Source organism: Herpailurus yagouaroundi, unplaced genomic scaffold, assembly GCF_014898765.1.
Source record: "Herpailurus yagouaroundi ecotype Mexico unplaced genomic scaffold, PumYag 247, whole genome shotgun sequence".
In the NCBI taxonomy this organism is placed as follows: domain Eukaryota; kingdom Metazoa; phylum Chordata; class Mammalia; order Carnivora; family Felidae; genus Herpailurus; species Herpailurus yagouaroundi.
Genome location: NW_024412464.1, coordinates 820,416 through 833,472, shown reverse-complemented (window position 1 = coordinate 833,472; position 13,057 = coordinate 820,416). Strand labels below are relative to the sequence as shown.

The 13,057-nt window shown below is 38.3% G+C and overlaps 1 protein-coding gene across 1 annotated transcript in view; it reads right to left on the bottom strand.

The window, feature by feature from the left end:
• Positions 1–13,057, bottom strand: part of NSF (N-ethylmaleimide sensitive factor, vesicle fusing ATPase) — a 150,849-nt gene that overhangs the window by 50,702 nt on the left and 87,090 nt on the right. Inside the window, exons 10-12 of the mRNA XM_040460080.1 lie at positions 8,702–8,867; positions 7,525–7,599; positions 7,149–7,336 (exon numbers count right to left, since the gene is read on the bottom strand). Coding sequence (XP_040316014.1) covers positions 7,149–7,336; positions 7,525–7,599; positions 8,702–8,867 — 429 coding nt within the window. The remainder of the gene's footprint in view (positions 1–7,148; positions 7,337–7,524; positions 7,600–8,701; positions 8,868–13,057) is intronic.

Below are 13,057 nucleotides of genomic sequence, written 5' to 3'. Positions count from 1 at the left end.
TGGAGAAGCATCAAGGCCTTTATCAGCACTTGGAGCTGCCTGGACCTGATGAGTGATTGAGACACTAGCACATTTTTTAACGCGACTGGGCTCACTCCCAATAGCACGAGGCAAGTGAGTCTAATTTGTAAATGGCACTGCTTTTTTTAAAAAAGGTATCTTCAAAAACATCTGACTATAAAACAAAAGTAAATTAAGCAAAATTAACCTTCCATTGATTATTATAAAACACGAGTCATGTTCCTTTAGGAACAGATTGTTGAGACAAATGAAATGACAAACATTTTGTAAAAAGTCAGACTTACGGGATAAAAGGAACTATGTCAGAAACTGGATCAAGACAGCAAAACAGAATACATTTATTTATCTCCCTTCCTGCCCCAAATCCCATGAAATGACAGAAAGTGAAAGAGAAAGGTTAAAAAGCATAGAAGACATATCCAAAAATTTAACAGAGAGGAGTCTCAGAAGGAGAGAAGAGAAAGGATGATAGAGAAACGAACAATAAGAGACAGGAGAAAAAATGTTCTCTGCACCCGAAGGAGTGTCTTTGCAGTTTGAAAGATTCAATGAGTGCTCATTAGATAAATGAAAAAACCCCACATCTGTCTAGACACACTGCTATAAACTATCAGAACACCAAAGGTGAAGAGAAGTCCTAGACAACTTTTTGGTGACAAAAACAGGTTACCTGTAAAGAAACCAGAGTAAAACTGGCATATCTCTCACTAGCAACACTAGAAACAAGAAGAGAACACATATCCAGCTGTCTCCCCTAAAGAATGATTCTCACATATACTTAGGGAGGCATAGGCAAGCATTTTCACAATAGTTATTATGCACTGTTCTGGACACTAGAGACATAACAATTCAAAACGGGGTTCCTGCCCTCATGGATCTTACATTTTAGATTGTTGTAATATTCTAGAATACTGTGCATTTGTCCAAAATAATGAAGACTTGTGCATACTGATGGAAAGTTACCCAATATATATTGCCAAGTGAAAAATATAAACTGCAGAATAATTCCATTAAAATCTTTTTTAAAAAGCACACATATGTATGACTGTAAATGTAGAGAAAAGATTATAAAGATACATCCCAAATGTTGGCTACCTCTGGAGAGGGAAAGACAAGGGGTATTGGAGACAGACTTTCTCACTTTTCCCTATATAATCTGGCATCTGGAATCTCCTACAAAAAAATTTATTCATACATTTATGTATGTATGTATGTATGTAGGTATGTATGTATTTTGAGAGAGAGAGAGAGAGAAAGCATGAATGGGGAGGGGTAGAGAGAGGGAGAGAGAAAGAAAGCATGAGTAGGGGAGGGGTAGAGAGAGGGAGAGAGAGAGAATCCCAAGCAGGCTCCACACTGTCAGCAAGGAGCTTGATGCAGGGCTTGAACCTATGAACCATGAGATCATGGCCTGAGCTGAAGTAAGATGCTTAATCACCTGAGCCACCCAGGCGCCATTTCTAAGTTACTTCACATTTCTAAGTTAAAGAAAGGAAATGGTGTTACAGGAAACAGCACCTCTATGAAAAAAATTATAATGCTCAGTTCACAATATAGACATCTCTATAGTGCTTTATAGGTTATAAAGTATGTTTGCATATATTTTCTCATTTCATCATACCCATTATCTCATTTTATCCTACACAAGCCCGTATGTTTTCTTACATTAAAGGTAGGATAATTTAACTAAGGGATATAAGGTTTCCTTCCCAGGTAATCTTACATAAAGGTCTTAAACTCTGATTAAAACTTTTTGACACATTTTAAAGGATTTGACAAGGTGTAAACTCTCAGGTGGAAGTGAAGGAGCTCTGACAGAATCACATTAAAACCCCAGTGAATGGGGCGCCTGGGTGGCGCAGTCGGTTAAGCGTCCGACTTCAGCCAGGTCACGATCTCGCGGTCCGTGGGTTCGAGCCCCGCGTCGGGCTCTGGGCTGATGGCTCAGAGCCTGGAGCCTGTTTCCGATTCTGTGTCTCCCTCTCTCTCTGCCCCTCCCCCGTTCATGCTGTGTCTCTCTCTGTCCCCAAAATAAATAAACGTTGAAAAAAAAAAAAAAAAAAAAAAAAACAGTGAAGCCACCAGCCTCATTCCAAATGTCCCCGCTCTATATAGCCCTGAACTTTTATTATGATGTTTTATGTGCTGATTTCCTCTGCTAGTGAAACTAAATTCAAATGATAGAAACATGTAACAATATGAAGGGAAAATCTTACCTTTCCACATTTGCCAAAAAAGTATGACAGATTTCAGGACTGAAACTGTGTGAAACTTGTCTTTTTGCCATTAAGAAAGGGCTCACTCAATGAATTAAAAGTCAATTAGATGGCTAGGGGATTTATTTTAGAACAAATTTTTGTTAGGCACTACAGGAATTTTAGAAGTTACCTAATTGTAAACAATCAATATTCTAAATTATTCCTACCTCTTCATTAAAATAAGTTTTCTAAGGACTTCTCTTAGCTAACTTTTACTATTTTGTCAAAATTGGTAAAATCTAATTTTAAAATATTCTACAATTCTGAGATGAACATAAGGGAAGGGAAGCAAAAATAATATAAAAACAGGGAGGGGGACAAAACATAAGAGACTCTTAAATATGGAGAACAAACTGAGGGTTACTGGAAGGGGTTGTGGGAAGGGGGATGGGCTAAATGGGTTAAGGGGCATTAAGGAATCTACTCCTGAAATCATTGGTGCACTATAAGCTAACTAACTTGGATGTAAATTAAAAAAATAAAATAAATTAAAATATTCTACAATTCTGAATGTTTACTCATTCAGAAAACCTTTTCTCATTTGTGTGAATTACTGTGATTTTTTTCCCTACATTTTATTTATAACAGCTAATCAATATAGAAGAGGCAACATCTTTCAACTTATACCTGCAGAAACTAATAAGCTTGTATTTCAACACAAGCAAATTATCAAGTGGTCACCCTTAAATTTCATAACCTTTTAAATCTGACCTTTCAAAGTTCTTATCATTCCTCTCAAATTAAGGGCAGAATGACCTTAATCAATCAAAATTCTACAGAAAATAAGAAATAATGCTATTGAAATTGTGTAAGCATAAATCAGAGCTTTGATTCAGGTGGAAAGTGTCTGTGTGTTTTGTGTGCGTGCATGTCCTCAATTTACTTCCTTACAACCGATTAGAGCAGAAGAAATTTGGGTTATGAGTCTTTTCTACCTGAAGCAGAAATTCCTTTCAAGAGAAAAACAACCAAATGTCATACGAATTTCAGTTGACCACAAACATGGGTTCAAGTACAAATGACATGCACATCAGGTGTTTATGACTGGATTTTCCACTTGATTCAGAAAACTTGAAGAAAACAGTCTAACAGGGAAGACTCATTTAGTTGAGTCCACCTGAGTTTATTTAAGCCTAAATCTTTTGAAAAGGAAACAAAATAAAACCAATACTGGCTTTTTATAATGCAGAAACAGGACATTAGAACAAACAGTTGAATGCATGTTTTAAAGTTCTGTCTCAATTTTAGATCAAAAGCTTCAAATTAAACACTTATTAATCAATCATTGCTAGCAAAGCTATAAACATCTACAGCAATGGAAATACTACAACTGGACGCCTTTTGTTCAGCTGAGGAGTCTTGTTGTGAAAACAGTGTTTTGATGACAGATTTTTTTAAATGCAGAAAAGGCAATAATAGATGTTCACGTTATTTCTTTCTGGGGACTAAGGGTTAGTGGCCTATAAGTCTCTTCCCTGAAGTCCCTTGTATTAGATATTTCAGAAACACTGTAAAAAATTAAAAGCTGTTTGATACAAAAGACACTGATCACAAGTCAGTATGCATTACCTTAAGTCTGAAAGTAAAAACATGGGAAACATGAAGGAAAGAAAATCAACTACTTGCACTACTTCTTACTTGCAAATCTGAAGGATAACATACTCTGTACAGTGGTAACTAACACTTACAGTGAAAAAAACTATAACTGCAAACAGTCAACAAACTCAGACACTGTAAAGGATATTTATGGTATGCTCTCAAACCAGCCAATAATAACGAAATTGGAAATAATTAACATTTATCTAGTCTGTAAGGCATTTCCATATACAGTATCTGATTTCATTTTCACAAAAACCTGATGAGGTAGTTATTTCCCCTTGACAGAAATAAAGTATAAGAATTATAATGCAGAGCCACACCTACTGACTACAAAATCTGTGATCTTTCCAACATTCCTCATTGCCTCGTGTGTAGATAAACCCAATACATGCTTGAAGAATGTGTGTTTCTTTGTGAGACAATGGCTTAGAATGACATTTTGGATTAGGACGATTGTGGTAAAAATTACAAGGATTAAGAAAATAATCTGGTGGCCAGTGCATATACGAAAACTCTGATAATACACGAGCCACTGTGGGTTAAACCAAGATGCACTGATGTGTTCTGAGAGATCAGTATGGTGGGGAACAATTTTCATATCATTCACACAATTTTTCTTGAAGTCCCCATCACTTCTAAGACATTTCTTAAAGCAAGGAGGAAGGATGAAGGAATGATGGATGGATGGATGGATAGATGGATGGATGGATCCATTCTATGAAGGACCCAGTACTATATTTCCACACTATCCTGACCTTTGGCATCCCTGAGCTAGAACAAAGTCACTTCTATTATGTAGGGAAATTACGACTTATAGGTAGAGCTTAATTCAGAATACATACATGAGTTTACCAGAAATATTTACCAAACACCTGCTCTGTTGTCAGTATTTAGACCTATTTAGGGCACTGGGGGGGATTCAGACATGAATAAGATATGGACTTAAAGTCTAGAACAGGGGTTGACAAACTTTTTCCGTAGAAAATGAGACAGTAACTATTTTAGGCTTTGTGGGCAATGCAGTCCTTATTGCAAATACTCAACTCTACCATTGTAGCATGAAGGCAGCCATAGATAACACATAAATAAATGGGTGTGTTCCCAGAAGACATTATATATAAAAATGGGTGGTTAACTGGATATGGCCCACGGGCCATAGTTTGCTGATCCTCAGGTTAGAATGAGTGATAGGATGTTGCCAACTCCACTCTCCTCAATACTCCACTCGACACAGCTGTCAGAGTGAGCTTCTGTTTTAGCACTATGTCACTGCTATTCTTAAAACTCTTCAATGGCTTAGCACTACTCACAGGAAAAAAGTCCATACTTCTTAGCACAGTATAAAAGGCTCTTTGTGCTCCACTCCCTGCTTTAGTCTCCTGACTTGTTCCTCACACGTCTCTCTCTACCTCCCCTCCGCTACCTTTTATGCTGAAGCGATACTGAATTACCCTAAGACACCATGCTATTTCGTGTCTCTGTTCCTTTGCCCTCTACCTAAAATGTCCTATACCACCAAGAAACACATCCGCCCAGAAATTCCTCTGTGAAGCATCCTCTCACCCCACAAGTTGACCAGCTCTGACACGCTTTCACTTCCTTAACTCTCCTGTACTTTCTGTTCCTGAATGGGGAGATTAAACTGTGAGCTGCTCAGGGGCAGGCGGTTGGTTTACTTCTTTCAGGTGTAGCATTAACTGCTAGCACAGCGTCTGGCAGAGGGTAGGCGCCGAATTAATCTACGGTGAACCAAAGTCAACTGAAGGTACCACAAAGCGATACATTACTACTTCAAGAAGGAAGACAATACAGACTTCTTGAAGGAGAACAATCAGAAAAGGTTTGAAGCAAGTGGTGGCATGTGAACTAGGTATTAAAAAGGTAAGTAAACGCAGACTGTAAAGACTTCTGCAAAAGCAAAAAAGTGAAAAAATAAATTAATGTCTGATGACCAATGAGTAGTATTTCAGTTTGGCTGAAGTATGGAGAAGAACTGGGAACACATTTGGAAAGGTTAGTTCAGGGTCAGATCTAGAGGACTTTAAAGATCTGGCTAAGAAGTCTGTACTTTGTGCTGAAAGCTTCTGTAGGGCACAACAGTATGAGACAGGAAGACTAATCCAACAGAAGGTGGGTAGAAACTGAAAGACACCTGCCAAGACAGAAGTGACATTTGCCAAACGACTTGATGTAGGACACGCTGGAGTGACAGGAATTAAAGAGAATCCTGAAGTTTAAAGCCTGGGAAATTGGGATAAACAGGAAAATATGAACAAGAAGGAAAGTAGCTTAAAAAAAAAAAGACAGTGAATTTGGTTTTGGAATATTAAATTTGAGACCTGATAAAACACCCAGGTAGAGATATTTAGTATAAATCTGAAAGTGGGAGAAAGAAACTTTCAAGAGATGAGACATCAACCTGGGAGTCATCCATCCATCTAAAGAGGAGAAGGAATGATAAAGATTCGAAAGCATTTTATCAACATAAAAGTACCCTCATATGTATTTCTATCATAATATCAATAACATTATTATACTAATTTGCAAACAGGTCCATCTGCTTGACTCTAAATTCCTTGAGAGGCGAGGTCACAGAGCTCGTGGCTCCATGAGAGACATGGCCAAACATCTGATGATGTGTCACCAGCTTAATAGTCAGAAAATAGCAGGTGTTCGGTGTGTGTGCTGAATGAAGCAGCCCCCATAATTCTAGCATTGTAGAGAACACAATTTCCTATGACACGTTACGATAGCACAAACATTAAAAATAAAATCCTTCGAAATCTTCATCTTCACATGTCTGTATCGGATGGCGTCAATCGAAGGCAAATGTGTCAGTGGTTACCATGGGGCAGATGCCACCATTACATTTCTTCCTGCTACTCTGAAGATCTGGCAACCGACTATTCCTATTTTTACCATGTCTCTTCTCTATCAAAAGTCAGCATTACCACAGCCCTTGGCACATGTGAAAGGAAAGAATAGCGACACAGTATTTATAGAGCTGCAGGCTCCTAATTTGTTAGTGATCTTACTGACCTTTTTTTTTTTTTAATGTTGATTTATTTATTTGGAGAAAGAGAGAGTGCACGTGAGTGGGAGAGGGGCAGAGAGAGAAGGAGAGTCAGAATCCCAAGCAGGCTCCACGCTGCCAGCGCAGAGCCCGACGCAGGGCTTGATCCCATGAGCCCGTGAGATCATGACCTGTGTCAAAATCAAGAGTCGGGTGCTCCACCGACTGAGCCCCCCAGTCGCCCTGATTTTACTGACCTTTATGTGTCGGTTCATAGCAGTGGACTGTGCCGCCCGCACCAGACCCTCCAGTTCAGCACCGCTGAAATTCTTGGTCTCTACAGCCAGTTCTTTAATGTCTACATCAGCAGAGAGTAACTGATGCCCTCTCATCCTTGCTGTGTGGATGTGAAGGATCTGTAGTCGACCCTTCTCATCTGGTAAGCCTGATAAAATTGAAAATAAAATAGAAATTATTATAATCCTAATGCTTTTCTGATAGGTACTTAAGCAGGTAAACCTGTGCTCCTCACGACATACAACTTTTCTATCTAGTGTTAAGTTACATGACTTTGCTCTTACTAATGAACTCTAAACATACACCCTTCTCCCGATCGGTGACAGACCTGCTTACCTATCTCCATTTTAACTTCCAGTCTTCCAGGTCGAAGGAGAGCCTCATCTATCAGATCTGGTCTGTTGGTCATTCCTGAGCACAAATTTTAAAACAAAACAACAAAGTTCAAAAATAAGATAAAATGTCCCTTCAGTATATGTAAGAATAATGATTTCTCAAACAAGCTAAGACATTTTATAAACATCAAATAGAAAGTCAATTATTCTCAAATAAAAATATGATTTGTTCTTGATCTGTTCTAATGAAAATACCTGAAGACTCTGCTTTAGTATTTCACTCCACTGCCAATGAAATATAAATGTAATGAAAACTTCAAATATTTAAAAAGAGAATGTAAGGTTCAGAGAGGATAAGTAGCCTATCAAAGTGAGAGAGGGGCAATGTATGTGAATGTAATCTGTCCAACCTCAACGTCCCTCTCCTTTTCCGTAGGCCAATGGTTTTCAACCTTCCTAAGCAGCAGAAGTTTTGTTTTGTTTTGTTTCTAAAGTCACCTTAAGAAGAATCTCAGTACAGGGGCATCTGGGTGGCTCAGGTGGTTAAGCGTCTGACTTCAGCTCAGGTCGTGATCTCACGGTTCGTGAGTTCGAGCCCCACATTTGGGCTCTGTGCTGACAGCTCGGGGCCTGGAGCCTGCTTCGGATTCTGTGCCTCCCTCTGTCTCTACCCCTCCCCAGATCATGCTCGGTCTGTCTCCCTCTCTCAAAAATAAATAAAAACATTTCAAAAAAAGAAGCAAGAAAGAAAGAAGGAAGAAGGAAGGAAGGAGGAGGAGGAGAAGGAGAAGAAGAAGGAGAAGAAGAATCTGAGTACATGAAGCAATTAAAAGAAGTTACCACTGGGATACATGATCTGAAGCTCACTCACAGACCCTGAGGCACCTCTGGGGCCCCTGGAGGCCTACAGGATGCAATTTGAAAACCACTGCATTACACTCTGCTGTCTTTTTCATCTTTGAGCTGTAAGCATACACCCATGAGTCACTAAAACCCATCTTTTATTTGTCCTATTAAGGCTAGACATTAAAACAGTCAAATTCTTCAATATCACTTGATTCTAATTTGGAAACATGGGCAGTACAGTGTAATTACAACCTGCTCAGATCTTAATTCAGAACCTATTTATCTCACGTTTTTGAAATCACAGAACTTTTGTTTTTTTAAAGCAAACATACCAATGACTAAGATGTTGTTCAGCTGCTCTACCCCATCAATTTTGGACAGCAACTGGTTGACGACAGTGTCATGAACTCCTGTGCTACCAGCCATGCTCCCTCTCTGCTTGCAGATGGCATCAATTTCATCAAAGATGATTATGTGCAAGCCACTGTTAGCACCAAGCTAGAAAGGGAAGAAATTATATTAAAGGTCATAACTTGAATATATTATTAAACAAACTAATTTAAAAAAAGCAAAACAAAGCTTCCACGGATTGATTTTGCTGCATTTTGACTAACAAATACAGAAAGTATAATCAATCATGGCTGCTGTGCTCTCAAAGGCATTCCAGAACCTCATATTTAATAGCCATAAAACAAAAATACACATTATTTACTGATGAATGTGAACAGCCCACCAAATAACAACCTGTTCAATGACACACATTTCTTCTCTCACTATTTGAAAGAAGAATTCATAATTATCAGATCCATGTCTTAAGTCAGTGAAGGGCAACTCCCTCCCATCTTCCCTGAGTTTTGGTGAGGGAACTATCCCAGCTGCAGCAGGTTTAATGTTTGTGTGTCACACTATACGGCTGTGAACAGTAACTCCACTCGGAGGCCACCTGGAAAGGGGGCAGATGAGGGAAGGAAGTGAGCACGATTCACATTCTGTTACATCACACGAAAACAGATTACTTCTTCCTAACAGTAAAGTGAGAACAGAGACACAGTTTATAGAAGGAATAGTCAAGGGGTGCTGTTTCTTCTGCATAGTGATTTCTGTTTGAGTTTATTGAATATAGAGTCATTATTACAAGAAAATAATTTTATGTACTGTGAACCTTTAATAGATGCAAATACTTCCAAATGCTAATAATTCACTAGGTTAAGTTAACATGGACCTTCTAACAATTTATAGTCAAGTATTTAAGTCTCCCATTAGGAACCAAAGAAGGAAGTATACTCTATACATTTTCTTTTCTTTTTTTTTTTTTTTTAATTTTTTTTCAACGTTTATTTATTTTTGGGACAGAGAGAGACAGAGCATGAACGGGGGAGGGGCAGAGAGAGAGGGAGACACAGAATCGGAAACAGGCTCCAGGCTCCGAGCCATCAGCCCAGAGCCTGACGCGGGGCTCGACCTCATGGACCGCGAGATCGTGACCTGGCTGAAGTCGGACGCTTAACCAACTGCGCCACCCAGGCGCCCCTTCTTTACTTTTTTTTTTAAACAACAAAAACAACAAAAATAACCCATCAGAGATTAACAGAATATGTGAAAACTTGACTTACATATGGTTAATATAAATGATGGGTACATGTGATTCAGGATTAGATATGGTTGGTATTCATTAACCCTCTAAAAAGGATATAATATTTTTAATATTTACTTCATTATAAAAGCATTAGATACTAACTGAGCAGAAGTTGTAAAACAAATAGAAATAAGTTAAAAATAAACTATGTCCTATCATACCTATGATATATACTATATAATACCTAAAGATAAATGCTGTTAACATTCTCTAGATTTATTTTTAGATTTTAAATTTATTTTAGTTAAAAAATTGGGAGCTCACTGAATCTTGTATTTTCTTGAATATTAACTATTCTTTGAAAACTATTTAGGGCGCCTGGGTGGCTCAGTGGGTTGAGCATCTGACTTTGGCTCAGTCATGATTGGAGTCGGAGCCTGCTTCGGATTCCGTGCCTCCCTCTCTCTCTGCCCCTCCCCTGCTCACGCTCTGTCTCTGTCTCTCTCTCAAAAATAAACAAACATTAAAAAATTTTTAAAAATGGGAATGCAAGCTGGGGCAGCCACTCTGGAAAACAGTATGGAGGTTCCTCAAAAAACTAAAAATAGAACTACCCTACGACCCAGCAATTGCACTACTAGGCATTTATCCACGGGATATAGGTGTGCTGTTTTGAAGGGACACATGCAGCCCTATGTTTATAGCAGCACTATCAACAACAGCCAAAGTATGGAAAAAGCCCAAATGTCCATCGATGGAAGAATGGATAAAGAAGAGGTGATATATATATACAATGGAGTATTACTCAGCAATCAAAAAGAATGAAATCTTGCCATTTGCAACTACATGGATGGAACTGGAGGGTATTATGCTAAGTGAAATTAGTCAGAGAAAGATAAATATCATATGACTTCACTCGTGTGAGGACTTTAAGAGACAAAACAGATGAACATAAGGGAAGGGAAACAAAAATAATCTAAAAACAGGGAGAGGGACAAAACAGAAGAGACTCATAAGTATGGAGAACAAACTGAGGGTTGCTGGAGGGGTAGTGGGAGGGGGGATGGGCTAAATGGGTAAGGGGCACTAAGGAATCTACTCCTGAAATCATTGTTGCACTATATGCTAACTAATTTGGATGTAAATTTTAAAAAATAAAAAAAAATTAACAAAAGAAAAGTATTTAAAACTGTTATTTTTGTTTCTATTTGCAAAATACATGATTATAGAAAATGTGGAAAAATACTAAAAAATGTAAAGAAATCACAATCATCCAAAATTCAACTAGCTGGAAATAACTCCTATTATTAATCTGGTGCTATGTAAGTAGTTTGTAACCCTTTTTTCAGTCCAGATAGTATCTTCAGCCCTTTCACATAGCTATAAATACAACTATACCATATGCAGACAAAGAAACTGCAGAAGATAAAGGTCAATTTTACTTCATAATAATAAGACTGCAGTTAGGTCAGCGAGAAACAATGGTACATAAATAAGGTAAACAGAATCTGTAAGTTTATTTTGGTAATGGAAGTGGTGATGACTAAAAAAGCAAAGTTCTACTCTTCCCTCTCTTTCTCTCTGTCCCTCATGGGATTCTCTCTCTCTCTGCCCCTCGATCATGGGCGCCCTCTATCTCTAAAAAAAATCAGAAAAATAAAAATTAAATTAAATTAAATAAAAAAACAAAGTCCTAGATTTGATTATTGCCTGCATGTGGAAGGGGGAAGTGACAACAAAGATAAGAAATACCTTGTAGTTAGGATAAGAAAGATGCAGAATGAAAAGACGCAAAAGAAATTTTTTTTAAAGTTTCTACTATGATAATATTAAAGTGTCAACAGAACATCTAATTAGAAATGTCCTCCAGGGGCATCTGGATGGCTCAGTTGGTTGAGCATCCAATTCTTGACTTCAGCTCAGGTCATGATCTCATGGTTTGTGGGTTCGAGCTCAGCGTAGGACTTTGCACTGACAGTGCAGAGTGTGCTTGGGATTCTTTCCCTCTCTTTCTGCCCCTCTCCCCCCTCAAGATAGATAGATAAATAAATAAATAAATAAACAAACAAACAAACAAACATTATATATATATATATATATAAAGAAATGACCTCTAGAAAAAAAAAGATACATGCAACTAGACAAAAGAGAGAAAGATAGATCTGAAAGTCATCTACAAGCAGTAGAGAAGAATCTAGTGGCAAACTAGATTCTGTAAGAAGATGAATCATATAATTAAACTGGAGAAATATAAAAGCAAGAAGGTTCTGGGCTGCAATACCATATGATGTCTACAGTAAAGGCAACCTGAAGAAAAAGAGAATCAGGAAAACATCACAAAGATGAAAGATGAAATGTTACATCAGAAGTAGGAAAAGAAAAACAGCTCCAAAGCTGAAATTAGACTAGGTCTAAAACAAACCTGAATATGTAAAGTATTTTTTAAAATCACAAATAGATAGGGGCGCCTGGGTGGCGCAGTCGGTTAAGCATCCGACTTCAGCCAGGTCACGATCTCGCGGTCTGGGAGTTCGAGCCCCGCGTCGGGCTCTGGGCTGATGGCTCAGAGCCTGGAGCCTGTTTCCGATTCTGTGTCTCCCTCTCTCTGACCCTCCCCTGTTCATGCTCTGTCTCTCTCTGTCCCAAAAATAAATAAATAAACGTTGAAAAATAAAATCACAAATAGATAAAATACTCTATGATCCAGAAATTCCACTCCTTGGTATATAGCAGCTCTCCTCATAATTGCCCCAGACTGGAAACCCAAATGCCCTTAAGTGGGTGAATGGATAAACAAACTATAGTACATCCATACAATGGAATTTTACTCAACAATAAAAGGAGATGTCTGATACATGCAACAACTTGGATGTATTTCAAAGGCAATATGCCAAGTGAAAGAAGCCAGTCTCAAAGGTTACATACTACGATCCCATTTATATGACATTCTCGAAAAGACAAAACTTCTAGGGATGGAGAACAGATTATTAGTATCCAGCAGTTATTAGCAAAGGGCGAGTGACCATAAGGAGACAGTATGAGGGAATTTGAGTAGGGGTGGGGGGGTGATGATAAATGTTCCATATCCAGACTTTGGTGATGGTTACATGAA